At 48.1% G+C, this 25,928-nt stretch overlaps 2 protein-coding genes and 2 non-coding genes across 5 annotated transcripts in view; 1 reads left to right on the top strand and 3 right to left on the bottom strand.

Annotated features, from left to right (window-relative positions):
* Positions 1 to 206: 206 nt before the first annotated feature.
* On the bottom strand, positions 207 to 12,404 carry DKC1 (dyskerin pseudouridine synthase 1). Its single transcript, XM_032329999.1, has 15 exons — positions 12,179 to 12,404; positions 11,339 to 11,406; positions 10,595 to 10,681; positions 9,249 to 9,340; positions 8,749 to 8,933; positions 8,071 to 8,135; positions 7,584 to 7,710; positions 7,233 to 7,363; positions 6,694 to 6,837; positions 4,704 to 4,824; positions 3,309 to 3,427; positions 2,559 to 2,662; positions 1,953 to 2,061; positions 1,161 to 1,280; positions 207 to 880 (listed from the first exon to the last, which is right to left on the bottom strand). Exons 1-15 carry the CDS (start codon positions 12,192 to 12,194, stop codon positions 815 to 817), a joined length of 1,554 nt encoding a protein of 517 aa, XP_032185890.1. The 5' UTR covers positions 12,195 to 12,404; the 3' UTR covers positions 207 to 814.
* On the bottom strand, positions 2,134 to 2,262 carry LOC116583835. The gene has a single exon (XR_004282932.1). It is a non-coding gene; the product is annotated as a small nucleolar RNA SNORA56 (small nucleolar RNA).
* On the bottom strand, positions 7,001 to 7,137 carry LOC116583833. Its single transcript, XR_004282930.1, has one exon. It is a non-coding gene; the product is annotated as a small nucleolar RNA SNORA36 family (small nucleolar RNA).
* Positions 12,405 to 12,498: 94 nt separating the features above from the next.
* GAB3 (GRB2 associated binding protein 3) overlaps positions 12,499 to 25,928 on the top strand; it is a 78,203-nt gene continuing 64,773 nt past the window's right edge. Inside the window, exon 1 of one of the 2 annotated variants that reach the window (XM_032330600.1) lies at positions 12,499 to 12,636. The gene's annotated coding sequence lies outside the window, so the exon portion shown is untranslated. Of the gene's footprint in view, positions 12,637 to 24,911; positions 25,062 to 25,928 lie in introns of those variants that run through there. The other variant, XM_032330601.1, reaches the window with a different exon arrangement.

Genomic DNA, 25,928 nt, shown 5'->3' with positions numbered 1-25,928 from the left:
TAACCAAAGGAAAAGCATCAAATTTCAAATAGAACAAACTTCCCTAGATTTTTAATCAAAATAGTTTATAATTTTGTTTTACTAGTTTGACATCCCCAACAATTAGAAAACCCAACAGAAATACTTAAAAACAAGTAAACTTTAATAAGTAAAAAGTACAGCCTTCTCCCAGCAATGAGTGATGGCATCCTTTGCAAGTAAAGGAGAGTTAGAGGAGGAAATAAGGACGGTTCTTCCGCTTCCGACACAAACACAAGCAGGCCAACGGGCAGGTGCGTGAAGCCGGACCCCCAGGCTCCGGAGGAGCACACACAGGACCACTAAGCCAGAGATAGCCCGCATGTGGCCAGAACAGACTGCTGTCCTCACAGGACATGGGGGAACAATGTGGTTCGGGTCTATTCCTTTACGTGCTGTACACCATTTCACTGAGCAACACTTAAAAACTTTTAAAAAATGGGTTGGGGGATGGTGCAAAGCAGGAGAGCGCTATCACATTCAAAGAACAATCGACAGCAGCCGCCGACAGTTCTGGGCTGTGCCAGATCTGAAGGAGACGATCCCCAACTCTCCCAAGCAGGGAAAGGGGTGGCATCAAAGCTGATTCCTTCACCTGCGTCCTTAAAACAGGACAGGATGGGGCAAGCACACCAGGTGACGTCACCCGAGTTCTCGGGGAGCAGCTAAAACGTGCCGGAACGCTCCACCCGTCCTGGGGCCTGTGGTGCATTCCCTCAAGAACGAAAGGAATTCTGTTTTCCCAGTAAGGCTTTAATTCCTCCTGCCAGCTGGCCCCGCACTCCAGTGCCATCCGCTACTCAGAAACCACTTCCGCTTTGATCTTCTTCTTCTTCTTCTTCTTCTTGGTACCGTCACTGTCCTGGGAAAAAGAGAAAACCTCACAGTACCTGTTAACAAGCAAACCAGGAACATCCCAAAAGCCCAATAAGCCTTCGCAGGATGTGGGAGGACATTCCAGAGAAAACCAGCTTTGCACAGAACACCAGGTCCCGAGCTCCCCAGTGACACCGCAGCGGGCTCTTACACACTCGCCCTTGTCACCAGCAGCACCGCAAGCGCGCGCGGTTACTACGAAGTGGTGGCACCAAGGGCACGGGCACCGTCGCTGACAGGAGGGTCCTGACCGGGTGCGGACGTACCCCGCCTCCCGGACCGCCCGCACTCTCTAGAGCGGCTTTGGCCTTTTTGTCCTTCTTCTTCTTCTTCTCCTTCTTGACCAGCTGTGGGGACGTCTCATCGCTTTCACTCTCTCGCTTCCGCTAAGGTGGACATGAGAGATCAAATGTCAGATTTGGGGCAAAAATGGATGAGAAACGTTCAATAAGGCGGGGACCACCAGAACAGCCCCTGACTACAGGAGGAAGCTTTCTAATGACAAACCCCGAGAACCACAGAGAATTCAAGCACGGCCTCACCTCCCGAGACCGGGAAGCCAGGGCCACAGCACGCCTGCGAAGGTATGCGCACAGGCCCCGCGCATGCCGGGAGTGCTTCCCAGGCAGCTTGTTCCAGACCCCTCGGCGCACCCATTCTGTACTCTGATGTCAGGGGTGCCCCCCAGACCCTGAGAAGCTGAGGTGGTAGCTTCTCTAAGGCTGTGCTAATGCGATCTAGGGCAGTCAGCTTCAAGCGAGTCCGCCCCAAGGAGGGGCCAAAATAACGCTTTCCTCCACCAAGAGCCAGTGGCACCACGTCCACGAGCTGGGAACCGAGGCCAGTCTGATTTCTGAGCCCCCCATGCCCCCAGCAGACACAACAGGGAACGGGAACCGGAGCCCACACAGTCCAGAGGAGTACGCCAAGGTCGCACAGTGGCGGGGGCGGCCTTGCCGCACTGAGCCATGACCCGTGACGGGAGCACAGCCACTGAGACATGCCGACAGGATCATGTCCCAGAGCGCACTCCCTACTGCTTGCAGCCCGTTCCTTACCTTTGGGGTTTTTACTGCTTCAGCAACTACCTGGGGGGCTTTTACCACTTCGGCAACTTCCTGTGGGTCTTTAACTCCCTTGGCCCCCACCTCTCTCTTCGCAGAGTCACTGAAAGACAGGCACCAAGCGGTGAGATGTGCTGAGCAGCCACTGGGAAGGTCCTGCCGCGTCCCCAACCAGTGATATCCGGCAAGTCTGAAGCCACCATCAAAATACTGACGACAGACGGAAGAACTCACCACTTACTGTTGCAGACTGACTCCCTCTAGAGTCCCATGAGCCAGACTAGAAAGGGATAACTGTCTGCTGGGCAGGCCCGAGCCCCTACCTGGCCCAGGCGCTCGAGAGGAAGTCCCTCCAGCCCCTGAGGCCTCGTCAGCACCACGCTGTCGCCGCACTCCTCCGACACTACATCTGCCCCGCTCCCACACCTGGGCTCCATGACCTCCTGTCCCGGCTCCCCTAGGCAAGCACCGAGCAGTACTGCACCCACCCCTCCGGGCTCTGCGGCCTCCCCTGCTCCCCTGGAGCGGATGCAATACCGCATCCAGGGGGCAAGTGCACTGTCTCTGCCTGCCCGGGGCTCCCAAGCACCCTGCCCTCACCTGTAGTCCACATACTCCTGCATCCAAGTAGCAGGCGTGCTGTCTGTGGGCTTGCCGTGCTTATCCAGAAGACCCTGCTTGATCATCAGCTTCTTCTGACTTGCCTGGTGGACCGTCAGGGTTTCAAGGTCAGAATGGTGGGACACATGAAGCAGGTACTATGGCAGCTTGGTGAAGGCCCCTCCCTTGGGCCTCACACTTCTCTGCAAAGCACTCTCAACTCACTCTCTCCAACAGGAGCAAACATGGGACTTGTCGAAAGTCACAAAGCCTAGTTTTATCAGTGACAGCCTCCGAAACACCCTTTGGTGGCACCTGCCTCCGGCCCATTCTCCCACCACAGGGCCTTTGCAGCACATGCTCTTCTGGCTTCCCCAGACCCTCCCGCCCTTCTTCACCAACAGACGTCCTTTATGCTGGCTGGCATGGCTGGCAAAGATCCCTTACCCAGAACCCCCAACCAAGTCGAGCCCCTCATTCTGCACTCCCGAGGAGCCAGGCACCTCCCGGTGCTGGTCAGCCTGCAGTGTGGCTTTGGTCGTGCAGTATGAGCGAAAGCCATCCGCTTCCCCCATTAGACTAACACCTCTAAGGTCTGAGATGGTCTCACACCTACCCACCAGCACTCCCCAGAGCCCAGTACAAGGCAAGTTGTGGTGGCAGGGACACAGCCAAGGACTGCTCACATGAGTATTCAACAACGCAAAACTGCAGTTACTCACAGCAGGGCGCACACCCAATCCCACTTACCTTTGGACCTAAACCCCACTTCCGAGGGTAAGTGTCTCTCTCCATGATGACTCTCTTGATCTTGGCTACAATACCATGGTCACAGGTAGAGATCACTGCTGTGGTCATCAGTGCAATGGCTGCAGATGTTGGAATGAGATTAAAGAATGACTTGGAAGGGAGAAACTTCCTATACTCTGAACCCTAATCCCACTGTTTTATATAAATTTTAAAAACCCCATTTTTGGGGCACCTGGGTGGCTTAGTCGGTTAAGTATCCAACTCCTGATTTCAGCTCAAGTCATGATCTCAAGGTCATGAGATCGAGCCCTGTGTCGAGCTCCGCAGTCAGTGTGGAGCCTGCTCAAGATTTTCTCCCCCTCTGCCCCTCTCCCTGCTTGTATGTGTCTTTGCATGATCACTCTCAAAATAAGATCTTAAAAAACAAAACAAAACAAAACAAAACAAAAACAAAAAAACCAAAAAAACCCAAACATTTAAGGGGCACCTGGGTGGCTCAGTCGGTTAAGCGTCTGCCTTCGGCTCAGGTCATGATCCCGGAGTCCCGGGATCGAGCCCCGCATCGGGCTCCCTGTTCAGCGGGGAGTCTGCTTCTCCCTCTGCCCCTCACCCCGCTTGTGCTCTCTCTTCTTCAAATAAATAAATAAAATCTTTACAAAGAAAAAAACATTTAAAACTTGAAACTCTACTGCCTTGAGGTTTCCTTTGCTGAGGATGTTCATATGGAGAAAATCCACCACTATGGGAAAAAAGCTCTGAAACCACATTAAAATTGTCAGTTAAAAAAAATATTTACACTAACCACATAAAAATCAACGTTTCCTAGATCCTCAGGAGACCTCTTAATAAGGAAATCAGAGCTACCCATTTACTGTGCCTAATTTGTACCAGAAAGAAAGCACACCATGAAAGTCCCTTCTCAGTGGCAAGCAGCCAGAGGAGGGGATACCTCTAGTAAGACACCCTAAAGATACACTCACCAAGCTTGGGGCTCAGGCCACACATAGGGAACAGCCTGCAGAGCCCCTTCAGGGCAATGGAACATTTGAAGTTGTAAAGGACACTCCAAAAGCTCACAAGTTAACTGCTACCAGCAGACATGGAACGGACTGAACTTTTCATCTCAATTACCACAGACACTTGTTCCTTTCATTAAGGGTTTTCCCTCTCCGCACTGGAGCCAGGCTGCTGCCACATGGCCTCCAGCAGCCAGCCGGGACAAGGGAAGCCCCACTGACCTCATCTCTTTGCCCATCTAACACATCTGTGCTTCGACTCCCACTCCACGTCCCAGACAACACAAGGGTTAGATGAACCCAAGGAGTCAGGACTTTGGGTCCTGCTTAGTAAGCCTGGCTATGATGGTACAGAAAGAACCAGGGCAACTTCTCTTACCCATGCAGATCGCCTCCCCTTTGGTGGTGATGACCACAATCTCCTGATTGACTTCGATGCCATCCTCGTATCGGAGAACACCTGGAAGCATGATTTTTGCCCCATAGCAGATGGCATTCACCTGCAGAGACGGCACCGCACATAAGAGCCCCAGCTGCAGCACGAGCCCCTGCCCACCACCCCAGCCCTCACCAACACAGAGAACACCTCCGGGTGGGGCTGCAAAATGGAGCGAATGGCACTGACGGCCATGGTCACAATCTGGCGTGCGCAGGAGCCGCACGCCACAGGTGAGGTGCCTCAAAACACACGGATGCAGAAATGTTAAAAGAGGAATTTAAATACCTACTCCTCGGGGCACCTGGGTGGCTCAGTCGGTTGAGCATCTGTCTTTGGCTCAGGTCATGATCCCGAGGTTCTGGGATCGAGCCCTGTGCTGCGCCCCCTCCTCAGCAGAGAGCCTGCTTCCCCCTCTCCCCCGACCTCATGCTCTCCCTCAAACCATTTCTTAAATAAATGAGTAAGTAATATTTATAAAAAAATAAATACCTATTCCTCATTTCTCCACTTCACTTAAAGATATTTTCATTTTAAACCAAAACCCAGCCTTGGTTTTCCTTATTTACTCTTCTCTCTTTTTTAATTATTGAAGAGGAAAACCCTAACAGAAGCAGGAGATCTTTTTGCTTTTTGGGGAGATCTGGCCTCTAAAAGGCCTACAAAATAATCAACAAGCAAGATCACTGAGGCCTGGTGAACCAATCACATGCAAGTTCAGGCCGCCTTCTCCCTGACTTCAATGGCTTGTGCCATCTGGTCTTCACTTACCTGGATCTCTTTTCCTGACCATATTTCACCTCTCCCCTGAATTCACCCAGAGGGCACCAGTCTGACCCCAGCATAAGGAGGCTCTATCACATTTATATCGTGTTTCACGTGATTAGATTTTTTTTCACTATTACAATGGCATAGTTTACTATACTTCCATAAAATTTTTTCTATTACAAAGCAAGACGTACAAAAAAATGCATCAAGGGCGCCTGGGTGGCTCAGTGGGTTAAGCCGCTGCCTTCGGCTCAGGTCATGATCTCAGGGTCCTGGGATCGAGTCCCGCATCGGGCTCTCTGCTCAGCGGGGAGCCTGCTTCCTCCTCTCTCTCTGCCTGCCTCTCTGCCTACTTGTGTTCTCTGTCAAATAAATAAATAAAATCTTTAAAAAAAAATGCATCAAACACCTTCAACTCAACTATCCTTTGTCCCTGATATAATTACATTGTTAAGAAACTACTTGTGGGGCACCTGGCTGGCTTACTCGGTGGAGCGTGCAACTCTTGATTTCAGAGCTGTGAGTTCGAGCCCCATGCTGGGTACAGAAATTACTTAAAATCTTAAAAAGAACTACTTTCAACGTTATTTAGTAAATGAGCTAAGAAAAAAAAAAGCTTGCTAAGTTCAGTGATGTTTAGGTTTTATAGCCTCAAACTAAGATTTAAAGGGAAAAAAGCTTTACTGAAATTCCTAAGGACATAGCTTATAATATCTCTGAAATGCTCATCTTAACTTTCAATCCCAATTAAAAAATTCTTTTCTGGCAACAACTTAAAAATATATCAAGGTTTCTTAGGCACACATAGAACTAGCAGGTTACAGGAAGGCAAATTTGATGTACCACTGATAGTTTACTTTGGAAAAATTCAAAGTAAATGTTTAAACAATCTGCCTTATTTTGATATGGAATTATGTCCAGCATTAAATTTTCCACTCTAATTAGTATATGTGGCTTTGATTTAGTAAAAAACAATTATAAATGCTTATTAACAAAGAATCCAGAGCTCAACTTACCAAAAAAAAAAAAAAAAGCCCAATGGAAAACAGTTAAGTTCCTGTCATGTCACACCTCTTTACACAGAATGTGGATTTCAGAACAGACGGCATCTCATCCTTGTGGAGTCACATTTTGTGCAAACGTGAACTTGTAACCCAGAACTTACTGCACTGTCTTTCATAACCAGCCTTTTATGAGAAGTCAACAGCTTTTCCAAAGGGTAAACAACTCGCCGCAGGTAACTGTCATCCTTGTGGTTGTCGTACAGCCACTGGGCATCAAGCACATCATGCATCGTCACCATGTGGTCCTGAAAAGCAGCCATGTATGAAAACTATTCAGTGTCACTGTCCCTGTAATAGTACAACCGTGCCCAAACTTCCAAACCCTGAATGAATTTAGTCCAGACTCACTGGTCTTCACTGTCTTCTACCCTTCTGTAACTACCGCTTTACTGAGATCTAAGCAGGCACTTCTGTAGGCTGAGAGGCAGCAAATGAACAGAGCAATGTTCTCTATCCAATCATCTCCCACAGCCCAGGTTTCAATGTTCCAAAGTTTAATTAACAGAACAGGGAAGCTGCCCTGAGCTGAACTCAACACTTTGGAAACTGCCTCTTCCAGGCTGTGAGGCAGGCGGGATTGCAGCAAAGGCGGAAGGTGTTAAGTACGAGCTCTAAAACTTCTAGCGCCGTAACGGTGTACCTTTTCACTCATGACTCCAGAGCGAACCCTCCGAAGTTCCTGCATCTGACCGCCAACTCCCAGTAACAAGCCAAGGTGCACACACAGCGTCCGAATATAGGTGCCGGCCTCACAACTCACCCAAAAGATACCTACGACACACACACATACACACAGACGTGAGTACATCACTGGCTAACAGGCACAGAGCTACTCTCCGAGGCAGCGAGACTACATGCCATAGAAAACAGGCTCTGACCACACCATATACTAAGGGCATCTACTCCTAACCAGAAAATGTCATTCCCAAGAATGCGGTCCTGTCCACACGTGGTCAATGTCCACTCAGTTCCCCACAGGTCCATTACCCACCTAATCTTCTTTCGGGGTCATACTCGATCATCTTGCTCTCATATATGGTCCGCACGCGGAGCTGCCTCTTCACTGCAGCAATCAGTGGGGGTCGCTGGAATAAGGCACCTGTCAGAGTTTCTAGGGCCTGAGAATAAGCACAAACCAAAACAAAGACTCACTGCATAGACTCTTACATAGGAGCAAACAGTCTACTGTGGCAGTTTGAGGACACCAATGAGAAAGTTCTTTTCAATCATTTAAGACCTCAAATGTCCTTTCCCTTTTTGCTTCTTTATTCAACGACACAGGGATGACTCCGTGCTTATCGGAGCCCTCTTCTCAGAAGGGACATGTCCAGAAGTGCCCCTGTCAATGCATAGTACCCGTCCAGGCTGGCCTGAGCAGCCCACTGAAAAGGGCACAAGACAGGACAGCCAGGAAAGCCACCTGCCACAGGTGTCCACGGGCTCAGATACCCAGGCTGCCCGTAATCGGGCAAACTTACCCTAGAAAGTTGAGTCCCCCCTTCAATAGCACTGTGTAGCCGGACAATTCCCACATACTCTTTGCCTAAAAAATGACAAAAGAGTAGTCAGGTGTGGCCACTGAGTTTTCTGTATTTCTAAATGGTCACAGTCCCACCTTGTGCAGCAAAAAAAAGCATGCAGTTTGATGACCTTTTTCTGTCAAATTTCCACCAAGACAGATTTCATGGTTTGGACATGGGAAAGGAATGAAGATGCTTCTTCTTGTTGGGAGTTTCGGCTTCCAGTGTGCTGACAGGGACAGCTGCAATGTGCAGCACAGAGCCAGCTGAGAACAAAGCCTTGCAAGGTCATGTAGGAGCTCCCCCTGATGAAAATGAAGGAAGGGCACTTTCGGCAGAAGCAGCAGTGAAGAGTCTGAGGAGCCTCGAGCGACAACCCTAGAGCCGGACTCAGACATAGTCCCGTCTCAGTCCCAGGGACAGACTCCGTCAACCTGATGTGCACATGGCCAGTACGTGGAACTCCAAGAAAGGCAGATGGACTAGGATCTCGCCAGGGATAGAGCATCTCTGCTTAGAATTTGTTTTTAAACTAGTGGAGAAACCATTACCAAGGGCCAAAAAGTAGAAGGAAAGGAAACCTAGAAAGCCTTCCAACAGTAAAGGACCTACCTCTTTTTACCCTCTTCCACATACCTGCACTCTGTTGCGACTTCACCAAGCGAGTGGCTCGTTCTATGCACACGATTAAACAGCCAGTCACCTTGGGGTCCAGAGTACCACTGTGTCCCGTCTTCTCCACCCGAAGTATCCGTCGAATCCAGGCTACCACCTCATGGGAAGAGGGGTTGGAAGGCTTGTCAAGATTAATGAAACCTGTCCTAAAATGGAAAAGATATCACTGTGCCGTCATCTCCGGCCCTCTGATAAAAACTGCATCTGAAGAGTACAAGTTCGCCACAGGTACAGGTTATGTATTTACACCAATTCTAGGCCATTCTAAAATGCCACTACCACCTTGAACAACTGATGTGAAAAGTCACTTTTTCAAGCAAACTCTATGACCAATGTGGGTTCAAATTCATGACCCCAAGATCAAGTCCCATGCTCTACCAACTGAGCCAGGCAGGTGCCCCTGAAAAGGTCATTTTGAAAAGAAAAGAAGTCTGAGCAGTACATGCTCCCAACACACTTACCTGATATAGTCCCCAATCTCCCTCTTGAGAGGATTTGAACCACAGGGAAGAGGTGTATAGTGTGCTGTCCTTACATTTAGCTTATCAAAGTTCTGGAAAGCAATGATACAACACAAAATAAACTCAATAAACCATTAACGTATATGAGTCAGCACCAATATCAGCCATGTTATGGTTAACCTGCAAGTTTACGAACCTAGATTCTGCTATATTTTCATTCTCTAGTGTGACAGACTGTTAAGCCTCTTTACATACTGGAAAAATTACCCACGTGAGTAGAATTAAAACAAATTTGATCACTCCTCTAGAAAGATTTCTTGGGGTATTAGGACTGGCAACGTTTCGCAAACGCAACCATCCTGGTCCTGCTCCCCCGGGGCCGCTCCTCTCCGCTCTCCCCTCTCAGGCCCGACGGACAGCAGACGGGACAGTTGCCTCGTTCAGCTTCAGTATAGTACTTGACATAAATAGCGATTTTTAAAACCTATCTCCCACCCCTAGATTTTAAATTCCAAGACAGTAGGGACCTTGGCCTACCCAGTTCACAAGCATCTCCCCAAAGCCTACAACAGAAAAGCAGCTGTAATCGGCAGACCTATCTGACCAAGCAGAAACTCAACTCTGTTGAATTATATAAGCAAATCTCATTCATTTACTTCATATATACTGGTTTATTATTAACACTTGGTCAAGATGTGTCTCAGTAACTTTTTGTGCCCTAGCCTTCTCTCCTCATACCCAGCGCCCACTAAGTTCCTCGTGAAGCTTGTAATTCAACTCATTACTGGGCCACTCTAAAACCCAACACAACAGTCAGCAATTTCTAGAGGACCTGTTGCATGCTAGGCACTTTGGCTAAACACATTTCATGGATTACCTCCTACAACCCTCAGCCTAAGAGAAGACACAATAAGCAAACAGCTTCAGAGGTTAAATAACTGGCCCAAATTCACACACTCCCTGACTGAAATTGGTGTGGCTTCAAAGCCCATGTCCTCGAGCACTAAAGCAGTCCTACTGCAAGTGTGACCCACAGACTGGTTCAAGTCTGTATGGTGGGAGTTAAATACAGAAACCAAGAACTAATTATTTATACACTTTTATGGCAGTATGACACTGTTCTGACATTTTAACTTTTTTACTATAGCACCGGGTGTATTGTAAATGAAAAATGAAACAAAACTCGGTCCTTCTTGTCAGACACCTGGAAGAAAACAGCTTTAGACTGTAACATCTGGCATTTCCCAAGTCAAAGATGGTAGTGCTAATCACTCTTAATGAAGTGCTTAATACTTAAATAATGTAAAAGCTAGGTCTTGATCTGATACATAATCCTAACCACATACCTTCAGCAACAGGGGCCACTGAGATGTGTCCAACTGAGCCACCTTGGACTCAGGTTTGATAAGAAATTCTTCAGCATGCTGTATCTCCTTACACAGGACAGAAACGCACTGTTAGACATCCCATCTGATTCTGAACAATTCCATTACTACCACGTTAAGTCAAAGCCCCTTAAATAGAAAACAAGGTAGTCTTTATGCCTCTTCACTGGGATTTCCAAGTGAAAAAGAAATGAACCAGGATCTTAGAAGGAAAATGAACTGCCACCAAGATGGGGACAGCTAGGAGCACCTGGGTGGCTCTATCAGTTAAGTGTCTTGATTTCCACTTAGGTTACGATCTCAGAGTCCTGAGATGGAGACCTGCGTCCCGGCTGTTATCACGGGTATGGAGTCTCCTCCTTGAGATGCTCTCTCCCCCTTGTCCTCTGAGTTCTTCCCGTGTGCACACACACTCTCAAGAAAGAAGTAAAAAGAAACAGGGACAGCTACTTAAAGAGGGACAGTGGGTTTGTGGGTGGGATAAAAAAGAATTTCAGGGAGAGCTGCTGGTGTGGTCAACACTACTTGGCAAACTATTATTTCACAGGAGAGATTTAGGTGGCTGGGTTTGTGAGGCTTACAACACAACCACTACCAACTCCAACCCATTCCTTAGAAACTTTTAAAAACATTTCTTGCATGTCATGTATTATCTAAGTAATCTTTTCCTTTAGTTAAAGCAAAGTATAACATATTCCTACTCACTGCTACATCTTCTTCTGGTAATGACTTCCGCTCCTTTTTCTTCTTATGTTTCTTTGGCAAAATAAATACTAAAACAAAAAGACAAGAGATTTGGGAGTTTTTCCCAAAAACAAGGGTAACAAAGCTTAAAATAGAGAATGAAATCAGAGCAAGCAGAGAATGGACGTTTTGTCTAGAATTAATGGGGAAAATAAAGTGTGTAAGACCAAACGCGTAGGTTGCTGCGCGGCTCGGTAACCGACCACAAGCAGTCGCACATGTCGGCTTCCATTCGGGTCCACCACGTGGCCACGGCCAGGCTTAAACCTGTCGCATAACTGTTCTGCCCACGAGCCACAAAGTTCCCTAACTGATCACTGAACTGCCCCCTACCTGGTCTGTGGCCCACAGAACTTTCCTTTGACTTGGAACCACGCGGATGTCGGAGCCCCTCAGCCCTTATTCTTCTCCGCCTGTTCCCACCGCCCTTCCGCGTGGTGCTGACCGCGTAGTCTAGGCTGGCGGCGGTACAGGTACCGCCAGGTCTCCCGTCACGGCGGCATCGCCGCCGCGGCGGCCGACGCCTTTCAGCGGCGACCCGGGCTCTAAAGAGGCTGTGCCTCGGCGGGAGGCCCGGGCCTTGCGGAACCACGTCACTGCGAGCACCCCTCCATCCTTTGCCCTCACTATAAACCCAAGGCCAACAAGCAAGGCCAGCAGGAGGCCCGACAGCCTCGGGACCCGCCTGGCGGCAGAGCAGCGGACACCTCGGCCCCCGACACCGCCACCCTCCCACCCTCAGCTCTCCGAGGCGGTGGAGCTAGTACTTAGCCCGACCAACCACGAGGAAACCACCCTTACCTGCAGCGTCCGCCATGTTGCCCCGTACAGCGTGCGAGCCGCGTGGGCCACCGCAGAGGGAGCGAGCACAGACTCCCGCGGCCTCGGGCCGCGCCACTAAAACCCGCCCACCTGTGCGACGCCCGGTGCGTGCTGCGCCGCGGGGATGGGGGGCGGGGCCAGGCTCCGGGAGCAAAGCCCCAGGCGCGCGCGGGCCGCCTGCGCAATTCCATTGGCTGGCTCGCCCACCCCACCCCGCCCCGCGGTTCCGCGTCTGCGCGTGCGCTTTGGAACTCGCCCAGCCCTAGGCTGCGTTGGAAACGCATGCGCAGCCCGCCCCAGCGGCCTGTATCCTGTGGGCGTAGCCCGGACCGTGGTTTTCTGACCTTCGCCGGGTTTGATGGGGGCTTGGATACCCGGTTATTCCGCGAGCACTCTGTTAACAGCAGCTCTCTGCTTCCTCTCGCCGAGCCTCTAAGGTTGGTATCGGTTCGGTCCTGATTGGAAAATGAAGACGTTGAGGCACAGAGAGGTTGAAAACCCTTTGCTGCTTGCAATTCCCATCTAGCTAGAGCCAATAGGAATATAGTGCGAGCCACTTGTGCACTTTTAAATTTCCCAGCAGCCACATGGCAAAAAAAAAAAAAAAGGTGAAATTGATTTTAATAACGAACTTTGTTTAACCCATTAATCCAAAATATCATTTCAACGTATAAGCGATACACTTTATGAATGGAATATTCCACATTTGTGTTTGTGTGTGGGGGGTAGTATAAAAAATAATTACAGGGAGAATTTCCACTGTGTCTTATACAATTACACCGCACCTCGATTTGAATTCCATGGGGGGGTGCTCCATGTTAAGTGCTCTATACTCACAGGTCGCTTAATGGCTGCATTATCTGACAGGAAGTAGCAAATCCTGGTTCAAATCCCTTCCATCCCTGGTGTTCGTCTCACTCTTCGGTCTCTCAAGTGGGGGTTTTTAATCTAACGTCTGGGGATTTGGCCGAACTCTTTATTTAATTCCTTATTGCGGTTGTAAATGAAATCTTTTCCGATTACCTTTACTGATGAGTTGCTACTTTTCTTCCATTTCTCCTCTGCCATATGAAGATTTTATTTTGCTGTGGCTTAAAAAACAGCTGATGATTGATTTTTCCGCACTTTTTATTCCTTCGAGAATTTACTTAGGTGTGTGCCAAGGTAATAATAATAACGATGTAAATTGACTTTTTAATAGATATCCAAAGTCCCTGTAATCAGCCAATCCATGAGCAGTTCACTACTTCCCCCCTTATTTTATAATGCTTCGTTGGTAAATATTTCACTGAATAACTTTTTAAGGTATTCATTGATGATACTGCTGTGGGCTGTATCTTTCTCCAAAATTCTGCATCCAGTCTGCTAGGAAACCTCTCAGTGCTTTGCCATCATCTCCTCTATCTTTCCAGTGGGCTCCTATGGTCCCCCTGCTTCGACATTTTCCAATTATACTCTTTTAACATAGCAGCTGGCAAGTGTCTTTAAACTGTAGATCAGTCCATGTCCCTCCTCTGCTCAAAGCCCAGTGACTTCCCATCTTTAGTGGGATGAAGACCACCCCCCACCCTCTAAATGTCACGTTATTTGGAAAAAGAGTCTTTGTAGATAGAACTAAGTTAAGAATCTCAAGATGAGATCATGCTGCATTACTCAGGTGGACCCCAAATCCAATGACGAGTACCTTAGAAGAGAAGGGAGGGCACACTGGGGGGCTCAGTCCGTGAGGCTTCTGGCTTCAGCTCAGGTTGTGATCCCAGGATCCTGGAATCAAGCTCCACATCAGGCTCCTTTCTCATAGGAGAGCCTGTTCCTTCCTCTCCCTCTGCCACTCCCCCTGCTTGTTCTGTCTCCCTCTCTTTCTCAGATAAATAAATAAAATCTTATTTTAAAAAAAGCCAAAGTGTCTGTGATGGCTGCTTCCCATTCTGTTTCTGAGGCCACTCCTTCCACCCTCACTCACTCCACTCCTGGCACACGGCCTCTTGACTGCGCAGGACTACTCCAGGCTCGCTCCGGGCTCACTCCCCCTTCCAGTGTCTTTTGCACCTCCTCTCCCCCCTGCCTGAAATGAATCTAGTTTCGTGTCTCTCTTCACTAGAATGTTGGCCTTACAGAACCAGGAGAAGTTTGTCTGTGTTGTTCACTGCTATATATTCAGCTCCTAGAAGATGCTCAGTAAGTATTTTTGCTTACTGTGTCTGTCTTGAGCCCAGAAACCCCATGGAGCTTCTCTTACCAGTAGAAGCAGTTCCTCCCGCCCTGTCTGGTGAGGCTGATCCTGGCTTTCTTGGAGATCTTGGGATGAAATCACCTTGTTAGTTCCTGAGCAAGAGAATGCCAGTACTCCTTGTGCCCCGGCTCCTCACATCCCTCATTGTCTCCAATCCTAAGACTTGGGTACATGGAGATGTTGGAATGAAGTTGTCATGTGCAGCCTACTGGCTAACCCTTAACTGCATCCCCTGAGAGAGCTCAAAGGACACTCCTTTCACCAAAACATTGAGAAATTCTTTGGTGAAGGTGCTGGGAAACTAATCTAGGAAAGGAGGTAAGAGGTGTTGCCATGAAAACAGGGATCCGGGAGCCACAGAGGCCAAGTAGTGGCACTACATCACATAGAACAGGGTGGGTATCATGACAGGCAACAGGACTGGCAGCTGGAACCAGAATGGTTTATCCCCAAGGATCTTTGGTGGTGGCTAATTGGTCATGATGTCCTATTAATAATAAGCCACCCAGGGTGCCTGGGTGGCTCAGTCGGTTGAGTGTCTGCCCTCAGCTCAGGTCATGATCCCAGGATCCTGGGATCAACCCCCACATCATCTTCCTGCTCAGTGGGGAGTCTGCTTCTCCCTCTGCCTCTGCTGCACCCTCTGCTTTTGCTCTCTCTTTTTCTCTCTCTCTGTCAAATAAATAAATAAAATATATTTTTTAAAGATTTTATTTATTTATTTGACAGAGAGAGATCACAAGTAGGCAGAGAGGCAGGCAGAGAGAGAGAGGAGGAAGCAGGCTCCCTGCTAAGCAGAGAGCCCAATGCGGGACTCGATCCCAGGACCCTGAGATCATGACCTGAGCTGAAGGCAGCGGCTTAACCCACTGAGCCACCCACCTATAGTAGGCCATGATCTATACACCCCACCAAGAGAAACTCTAGGTCCGGTGAATGGTAGTCGGCTTTGTATTGCCGCAGTGGGAAATGTGGCCCCTCACCTAATCCCCGGACCCAGCTGCCCACAGGCTCAGAGCCACCAAGTGAAGACAAGGCATGGTACACATAACACTAGCATGTGCTTCAAACCTTCATCCTTCCTTCCCTGGGGACAGAGAATGCCACTGTAGTCCACTGGTCCGAAATGAAGACTTAGTCTGGGTGCCCTCTCACTGCATAATTGGAACAATCCGCAACTGAAACAATTCCCACAGGGGAATTATTTTGACTCAAGGGCTGAGGACAGTTATGGAAAGAAAACTCAAAAGGAAGCCCCTGGAACTGTCCCTTCAATTCTCTGGTGTATCATTGTAATTAAGTCCCCAGGGACCAACTCAATCATGTGGCTGTCCACCAAGACATTGTGCTGGTCCATTACATGAATGGCATCCTGCCGACTGGGCCTGAAAAAATAGTTCATCACAGGGTGAGAGATAAGCCCTTGGAAAATTTAGGGGCCTGCCACCTCCATGAGGCATATCGAGATGGTTCCCCAAAGTGCAAACCAAATTGCCCGACCTCAAGCCCAGTGCCACTGAGAAAGAAGCACTGTGCTTGGTGGGCCACTTTCTGGAGGTGGCATCCCCCACTAGGATGTTACACAGCCTTTTCCAAGCCTTGGTAAGAGAATCACAGTTCAGGCCTCTGGAATTTGGGATAAAAGTAAAGCTAGGACTGGCCACGTGGCTGGTTAGCTCAGTTGGGTAGCATGCGACCTGACAACACCAATATTGTGGGTTTGATCCCCAAACAGGCCAAGAAAGGCATTAGTTTTCATGTTTAATAAAGATTAAAACTGAAAAAGAAAATAAAGCTAGGACCTACACATGCATCAATCTGCCGGGAGGCGAAGGCAGCAACTTTCTTTAGTCCTTGGTTGAAAGCGAATGACTGTGATCTTAGACCTGAGCTGCACGTTGTGAACCGAGTGTTATTTGACCAAACGAGCCGTGAAGTCGGGCGTGAGCAGCCGCTGGGGTGAACAGTCCGCAGTTCCTCAAAACATTGAACACAGAGTTGCTGTGTGACTCAGCAATTCCATTCCCATGTGTATATACCCAAGAGCCTTGGAAACAGATGTTTAAACAGATGCTTGTGCAAGTATGTTCATAGCAGCATTATTCACAATAGCCTAAAGGTTGACGAAACTCAAATGTCCATCTACAGATGACAGGATAGACAAAATGTGGTCTATCCATATGACGGAATATTATTCAGTCATAAAAAAGGAGTGAAGTGCTTTTATGTCCTACAACACGGATGAACCTTGAAAGCATGAACCTAGGGGGCACTTGGCTGGCTCAGCCAATAGAGCATGTGACTCTTGATCTCAGGGTTGTGAGTTGGAACCCCACATTGGGGGTAGAGATTACTTAAAAATAAAAGATTAAAATAGAAAAGAAAGAATGGGAGCCTGGGTGGCTCAGTGGGTTGAGCCTCCACCTTCGGCTCAGGTCATAATCTCAAGGTCCTGGGATCAAGCCCCACATCGGGCCCTCTGCTCGGCGAGGAGTCTGCTTCTCCCTCTGCCCCTTGTCCTACTTGTTCTTTGTCTCTCAAATAAATAAATAACATCTTTTTTTTTTTTTTTTTTTTTTTAAGATGGGCGCCTGGTGGCTCAGTGGGTTAAGTCTCTGCCCTTGGCTCAGGTCACAGTCTCAGGGGCCTGGGATCGAGCCCCACATCAGACTCTCTGCTCAGGAGGGAGCCTGTCCCCCACCCCCACTGCCTGCCTCTCTGCCTACTTGTGATCTCTTTCTCTCTCTGTCAAATAAATAAATAAAAATTAAAAAAAAAGAAAGAAAGAAGAAAACATGCTAAAGGAAGTAAGCGTAGAGGGACAAGTATGATATGACCCCACTTGGGCAAAATAGCCAGAACAGGCACCCTAACACAGGTAATAGTCATGTGAGAGAGGAGGTTTCCAGGCGATTATAGCCTCCAGCCATCTGGTCACCCCCAGCCATTAAGTCATCTCAGCTGAGGCCCCAGACGTTCGGGAGCAGGAAGAAGACATAATATGTCAGCAGAATAGCAAGCCATCCCAAAACTTGGTGTCATTAAGCACGTTGCTATGCTGACAGAGTGCAGGTATGGTGAGAAGTCAGCCGGAAGGCCGGGTGGACCTGGGACGGGAACAGGAGTCCGTCCCTGTGGCCTGGACTTCCTTATAGCATGGCAGCCTCAGAGCAGTCAGACTCTGGACTCAGTGGCTCAGGTCTCCCAAAGCAGGTGTTGGAGTAGACAAGGCATAAAACTGTCAGAATAACCTTTTGTAACTTGGTCTTGGGAGTCCCGTCAAATCATTCCTGCTGTGTTGTATGATTCAAGCAGTCACAAGCTTATCTAAGTTCAAGGGGAGAAGGCATCAACCCCACCTCAATGAGAGGAGGGTCAAAGAATTTTGGAGCCCTAGTTTAAAACTGCCACACTCATAGGGGCACCTGGGTGGCTCAGTGAGTTAAAGCCTCTGCTTTCGGCTCAGGTCATGATCCCAGGGTCCTGGGACTGAGCCCTGCATCGAGCTCTCTGCTCGGCGGGGAGCCTGCTTCCCCCTCTCTCCCTGCCTACCTCTTTGCCTACTTGTGATCTCCCTCTCTGTCAAATAAATAGATAAAATCTTGAAAAAAAAAAAAACCTGCCACATTCACGAAGACTTAACTAGCTGCTGCACAAAGCTAAACAGTGAATTTCCATCCCTGTGTTTCTCCAGTCCTTGAACTAATTTCTGACATTGTCCCCTAAGTATTCGTTGTTTCTTTTGACTTACACTTTGGTAGAAAGGCAAAGCCCTGGAGGTTTCCACGTGGGCCCTTCTGCCATGACTGCCTCATTCCATGGGTCAGGAACCAACGTGGCAATTCTGCTAATGATGTTGACCATCTTTCCATAGGCTCGTTTGCCACTGTCTGGAGAGCCTCCTCAGTGAATTGTCTCTTCATATCTTTTACCTATTTTTGGATTGGATTATGAGTGGTTTGGGGTTTTTTTTATTATTGACTTTTGAGGGTTCTTTACATATTCTTGGTATGAGTCCTTTGGCAGATACGTGCTTTGTAAATATTTTCTTCCACTCTGCAGCTTGTCTTTTTTTTTCCCCCTAAAGATTTTATTTATTGAGAGAGAGAGAAAGGGAGGGAGCATGAGCAGGAGAGAGAGGCAGAGGAAGAGGGAGAAGCAGACTCCCCACTGAGTAGGGAGCCCAGCAGCCCCAGGGATCATGACCTGAGCGGAAGGCAGGCACTTAACCGACTGAGCCACCCAGGCGCCCCTTTAGCTTGTCTTTTTATACTCTTAACAAAAGTGTTGATTTTGATGAAATCTCATTTATCAATTTTTTCTTTCATGGATTGAGTCTAAGAATATTTTCTCCTATGTTGTCTTCTAAAAGTTTTATAGTTTTATGTTTTACATATAAATACATGATTCATTGTGAGTTAATTTTTATATAAGGTGTGAGGTTTTGACTAAACTTGCCGATGGATGTCCAATTTCTCCAGCACTGTTTGTTGAAAAGACTATCCTTCCTCCATTGAATTGCTTTTGTACGTTTGTCAAAAACCAGTTGAGCAGATTTATGTGGATCTGTGTGTCTCCTTCTCTGCCAAGAGCACACAGTCTTGATTACAGAGCTACTATATAATAAACCTCAAACTCATGTAAAGAGATTTGTGTGTTGATCTTGTACACTGCAACCTTAAAACTCACTTATTAATTATGGGAGTTTTTTCTGTAGATATCTTGGGATTTTCCATGAAGACAATTATATCATCTGCAGATTGAGACAGTTTTATTTCTTCCTTCTCAATCTGTGTACCTTTTGTTTCTAGAAGTTTCAACACTATGTTGGATAAGAAGAGTGAGAGCAGATATTCTTTTTTTAAATCAACATATAATGTATTATTTGCCCCAGGGGTACAGGTCTGTGAATTGTCAGGCTTACACACTTCACAGCACTCACATAGCACATGTCCTCCCCAATGTCCATAACCCAGCCACCATCTCCTTACCCCTATCCCCCCAGCAGCCCTCAGTTTGTTTTGTGAAATTAAGAGTCTCTTATGGTTTGTCTCCCTCCCAATCCCATCTTATTTCATTTTTTCCTTTCTTATCCCCCAAGCCCCCCCGACTTTGCCTTTCAAATTCCTCATGTCAGGGAGATCATATGATAATTGTCTTTCTTTGACTTATTTTACTCAGCATAATACCCTCTAGTTCCATCCACATCATCACAAATGGCAAGATTTCATTTCTTTTGATGGCTGCATAGTATTCCACTGTGTATATAGACCACATCTTCTTTATCCATTCATCTGTTGATGGACATCTAGGGTCTTCCCATAGTTTGGCTATTGTGGAAATTGCTGCTATAAACATTAGGGTGCAGGTGCCCCTACGGATCACGGCATTTGTATCTTTAGGGTAAATATCTATAGTGCAATTGCTGGGTCGTAGGGTAGTTCTATTTTCAACTTTTTGAGGAACCTCCATGCTGTTCTTCAGAGTGGCTGCACCAGCTTGCATTCCCACCAACAGTGTAGGAGGGTTCCCCTTTCTCCGCATCCTCACCAGCATCTGTCATTTCCTGACTGGTTAATTTTAGCCATTCTGACTGGTGTGAGATGGTATCTCATTGTGGTTTTGATCTGTATTTCCCTGATGCCGAGTGATGTTGAGCACTTTTTCATGTGTCTGTTGGCCATCTGGATGTCTTCTTTGCTGAAATGTCTGTTCATGTCTTCAGCCCCTTTCTTGATTGGATTATTTGTTCTTTGGGTGTTGAGTTTGCTAAGTTCTTTATAGATTTTGGGTACAAGCCCTTTATCTGATATGTCATTTGCACATATCTTCTCCCATTCTGTCAGTTGTCTTTTGATTTTGTTAACTGTTTCCTTTGCTGTGCAAAAGCTTTTGATCTTGATGAAATCCCAATAGTTCATTTTTGCCCTTGCTTCCCTTGCCTTTGGCATTGTTCCTAGGAAGAAGCTGCTGCGGCTGAGGTCGAAGAGGTTGCTGCCTGTGTTCTCCTCAAGGATTTTGATGGATTCCTGTCTCACATTGAGGTCTTTCATCCATTTGGAGTCTATTTTTGTGTGTGGTGTAAGGAAATGGTCCAGTTTCATTTCTCTGCATGTGGCTGTCCAATTTTCCCAACACCCTTTGTTGAAGAGACTCTCTTTTTCCATTGGGCATTCTTTCCTGCTTTGTCAAAGATTAGTTGACCATAGAGTTGAGGGTCTATTTCTGGGCGCTCTATTCTGTTCCATTGATCTCTGAGTCTGTTTTTGTGCCAGTGCCATGTTGTCTTGATGATGACAGCTTTGTAATAGAGCTTGAAGTCTGGAAATGTGATGCCACCAACTTTGGCTTTCCTTTTCAACATTCCTCTGGCTATTTTTTAAAAGATTTTATTTATTTATTTGACAGACAGAGATCACAAGTAGACAGAAAGGCAGGCAGAGAGAGGGGGGAGGCAGGTTCCCCGCTGAGCAGAAAGCCCAACATGGGGCTCGATCCCAGGACCCTGGGATCATGACCTGAGCTGAAGGCCGAGGCTTTAACCCACTGAGCCACCCAGGCACCCATCCTCTGGCTATTTGAGGTTTTTCTGGTTCCATATAAATTTTAGGATTATTTGTTCCATTTCTTTGAGAAAAATTGATGGTACTTTGATAGGGATTGCATTAAACATATAGATTGCTTTAGGCAACATAGACATTTTCACAGTATTTGTTCTTCCAATCCAGGAGCGTGGGAGAGCAGATATTCTTGCCTTGTTTCCAATCTTAAGAGAAAAGTGTCTGGTTTTGTTTTGTTTGTTTTTTGTTTGTTTGTTGTTGTTGTTGTTGTTGTTTTGAAAAGCACCTGGTTTTTAACCAGTACATCTTCTGTGCGCGTTCTTCAACAAGTTGCAGAAGCTCCCCTACCATTCCTAGCTTTTTGAGAGTGTCTGTCATGGCTTGGTGCTGGGTTTTGTCAAATGCTTGTTCTGCATCAATCAATACAAGTGTATGACTTTTCTTTAGATTGTTAACATGGTGGATTGCATTGATTTCTTTTGTTTGTATAAGTAGCTGCTGCCCCCCAACACGGGGCTTGAACTCAATACCCCGAGGTCAAGATTCACACATTCCACCAAGGGAGCCAGCCAGGTGCCCCTGATCGACTTTCATGTATCGGAGGAGCCTTGCGTCTCTGGAGTAAACCCCACCTAGTCATGGTGTATAATCTTTTTACGTAAAAAAGTGAATTCTACTTGCCAGTATTTTGCTGAGGGTTTGTACATCTAGATTCATGAGGCATAATGGTCAGTAGTTTTTTTTTTTTCTTTTTTTGTTTTACTGCCTTTTTCTGGTTTTGGTATCAGAGTAACACTGTCCTCATAGAATGAGTTCCCATATGTTTGATTTGGACTTGTGATGATAATTTCATACTATTTTATTTATTTAATTTTTAAAAAGATTTTATTTATTTATTTGACAGAGAAAGAGAGAGCACAAGCAGGTGGGGGTTGGGGGTGAAGCAGGTTCCCTGCTGAGCAAAGAGCCAGATGTGGGCCTATATTCCAGGACCCTGAGATCATGACCGGAGCTGAAGACAGAGGCTTAACCCATTGAGCCACCCAGGTGCCCCTTATTTTATTTTTAAAGATCCCATTTATTTATTTATTTGATAGGGAGAGAGGGAGCACAGGCAGGGGGAGGAGGATCAGAGACAGAGGGAGAAGCAGGCTCCCTGATGAGCAGGGAGCCAGAGCCGGATGTGGGGTTCCATCCCAGGATCCTGGGATCATGACCTGAGCCAAAGGCAGATGCTTCACCAACTGAGCCACCCAGGCGCCCCTAAAATAAAACTCTTAATAGTAGATATTTATGTTTGCAAATCCTTCTAGTCCTAAGGTTTATGGGACTCAATGAAAGGCCAAGCCAAACCTATTTTAAAATAATAATAAGCGGGGAAGCCTGGTCTAGGGAATTCAGGTGCTGAAAACCACTTGTTATTCAAATGGGTCTCCTCTCCTGGGCTGGAAGGCAGAGAAGCTAGGAAGGTGCTTGCTGAAAGGGAAATAAAAGTTGCAGTACAAACAGGTCATCTCTCCCTAGAAATTTAGGAGGAGTAACCCTGCAGAAGCAATTTGGATTCATCTGGAAGAGAGAGCGGTGCCCCCTGGAAGCTGCCAGAATGACTGTCCATATCACATCCTTATTTAACTGACACGGTTAGCCTGGAGATAAATAGTGGGTAACTGTAAAATTAATCAGGTTGTGACTTGAATTGAAGTTGCTGTTCCAGATGCTGTTGCTTTTCTGGAGTAAATTAACGCAGCCCCTGGTACCTGGCAAGTGGCTATTTGCCTGACAAAGGCTCTCTTCTCTATCGGAAGCAGCTCGCCTTTGTCTGGCTGGACCAGAAGTACAGCTTTAGTGTCTGGCTGCAGGCTATGTCTCTCTGGCTCCGTGTCATAATCTGGGGTGAATGGAACTTGATTTTTGCCATGGTTATGGGGAATATCATGTTGGTCCATTATACTGAAGACCTTATGCTTACTGGACCTGGTGATCAAGAGGTAGTTATTTTATTAATAAACATGTATGCCAGAGGACAGGAGATAAAGCCTGGGGACACTCAAAAGCCTGACCTTCAAGAAACATCTTGAGACAGGTGGGACCACGTTGGGTATTCAATGGGTCGCTGCCCCTCGTGCCGCCTCCCGCTCAGAAAGGGACGTCATGGCAGGTGCAGGTCCTTGGATTCTGTTGGCAGTGTGTACCGCATCTAATTATTGCACACCTGGGGCACTGGCTGGCTCCAGCAGAGCGCGACTCGATCTCAGGGGCATGATTCGGGCCTCAGGTTGGGGGTAGTGTTTGCTTAAAAAACACAAAAAGTGCACAATTGCTGCACAGCCACACATTCAACAAGTCATCTGTGAGGCTGCGTGTTTTCAGCAGTACCAAGGGTCAGGAGAGTTTCCGTGGATGTTCCAGGAACAGTAGTTCCTGACCTTTACAATCGTGTAGATCCAAGATGAGCAGAGCCTGACACACCGGCAGGCGACACGGAGCCTCTGGCCGGTCCTAATAGGAGAAACAAGAAAGTTGCCGGAGTGAGCAGCTCCCGTCTCTGTTGGGCCCTACTGCTGCACGGCCTCCTTTCCTTTGACTCACCCCTATAACCTCACAGGGAGTTCTTCGTGACTAGGTATGTGGGTCAAAGTCTCAGAGGGAAGCAAATGGTAAAAGGTTAAGGGAATCTGCCACAAGTCGTGAGGCTCCCAGGGACTGGCATCAGCTGGTGTGGTCACTGCCACTGCTATGGACTCAACTTGCCCACAGGAGTGACAGCCACCAATCAGGCAGCACTGCTGGGGTGACCAGCCAGCTACATGGTGGCAGAATGAGATTACATCCATCTCAAAGGGGTAGCAATTTGCCCCACTTGAACAGGCACTTACTGTAAGCCGCACTTCGCCAGTGTTTGCTTCTGCCCACAGACTTACTGCACTTGACCCACTTTTGTAGGATCTCACCTAATAAAATCAGTCAAAGACAGAAGTACCTGGCTGGCTCAGTCAGTAGAGCATTTGACTCTTGATCTTGAGGTCGTGAGTTTGAGTCCCCTGCTGGGGGTAGAGTTTACTTTATAAAAATTTATTTGAGAGAGTGCGTGAGCACATGAGTGGGGGGAGGGGCAGAGGTCGAGGGAGAAACAGACTCCCCTCTGAGCAGGGACTTGGGGCTTGATCCCAGGACCTGGAGATGGTGACCTGAGCTGAAGGTAGATGCTTAACTGACTGAGCCACCCAGGTGCCCTGGGGATAGAATTTTCAGGAAGGAAAGAAGGAAGGGAGGGATGGGGGAGGGAAAAATCGTAAAACACAAACGACACACAGCAGTGTGCTTGTTGTGAGGGACTGCACTAGTTCTACTTGGATCTCATTGCCTTGCAGCACCTGGCCTGCTGGGAGGGTTGGCGTGTTGACGACTGTGTTATTGCACGGGTTGGGGGAAAATGTGCTGAAAGGTGGAGGATATGTCTTAGAGGATCAGGGAAGTACCTTGAACTGGTGAGCGAGCAATCTGCACAGCTACAGTCCTCTGGGGCCCGTCCCCTTGCAGCCATGCTAGGCAGGGCCACTGAGGATTCACACCAGGTGGGGACAGAGGTTCGTGTACTCACGCAGTAATGAATTCTGAGCACCTGAGTTCTTGGCTGGAGAACAAAGGGAGGACAGGGCGGGCAGTAGACGGAAGAAGATCGTAAAGCAGTTACAGAACTAAGGATTGTAGTCACTGTGTGTTACAATCAAAGTTTTTCAATTTTCTGTTTATATTTTATGCATATGAAATAAATGCTGGCAGAGGTTAGCTTTCTAGTGTTTTCCTTTAGGCTGCAGGATATTGAGGTGGGGTGATGTCGGAACTAGAAGAGCAATGACTGTTTCCCAGAGATGGCTGCACTGACCAAGGGCACTTTTGGTTTCCTGTTTCAAGGAGAGCTTCTCAGTTGGGAGGAGGGACAGCGCGTTGTTTTGGTGGGAGCAGCGGTTGTTCCTTCAGTAAGTTTATTTTGCGCACAGGGTGTGCAAAGATACTGAGTAGTTAGGGGGTGGGCTGTGGCGCATATGCGGGTCTCCTGTTTGAAAAGGTAGGAGAGCTAAAAAAAATTTAAAAGATATTTACCGTTCTCCTTTGAGTGGAGGTTTCTAGATGCGAATTAGGTTTGGCTAGCGAGCTACAGGTCTGTGAGGTTTGGAAAGCAGGAGGGAAGTCGTGGACTGCGGTGGTGGTCTGGGGGCCGTGGGTTCGGAGAGGCGTGAGCGCTGGCGGTAGCCGGAGTCCACGTGTGAGAAGGTAATAGTGCATGGGTGCATGTGTTTCTCAGAGCCGAGAAGTCTCTTTGTAAGTCGCAGAAATGATATGGCGTTTATTTATTCGTCTTGCAAGTGTGAGTTTCTCAGGACAGGCACGACACCACGGGGAAAGCAGTATGGGTCAGGGTGCCGTGCAGGTGATAACAAACCTCAGGGAGATGCTGCGCGTGGACGGGGGGCGGGGTGCTGATTTCAGGGTGATCGTCAGTGCTTGTCTGTACACACAGTACGTTGGCCCCGGCCGGCCGGTCTCTCCCAACGTTAGCTCGGGGCCGCGAGCGCGCGTGGCGGCAGCTGGTTGTGGTTCTCGGTGTCGTGGAAAGTGCTCGGCGCACGCCGCGGCCCGGCCGTTCAGAGACTCAGCCCTGAAAGTCCCGGGGGCCGCGAGGCCGCGGATGGCACCTCCGAGGCATAAAATTTATAAAGCTCGGGGTCCCGGAGGACGTTTGAGTACCGAGGCCGCTCCGAGGCCGCTCACAGCGGGGGTGGTGGGGGACGGGGACGTCGGACGGGAGCCTCGCTTTCCCGCCTCCCTGGTCCTGGCGCTCGCAGGTGCGGGTCCCCAGCTTCGGCTCGCCGCCGTGATCCCCGGGCCCGGAGTTCCGCACGAGGGGGCTCGCCCGCCCCCACTACCCCCCGGC

This window comes from Mustela erminea, chromosome X (assembly GCF_009829155.1).
Source record: "Mustela erminea isolate mMusErm1 chromosome X, mMusErm1.Pri, whole genome shotgun sequence".
Classification (NCBI taxonomy): domain Eukaryota; kingdom Metazoa; phylum Chordata; class Mammalia; order Carnivora; family Mustelidae; genus Mustela; species Mustela erminea.
Note: the sequence above shows the minus strand (reverse complement) of the source record. Positions and strands in the feature narration are given on the sequence as shown.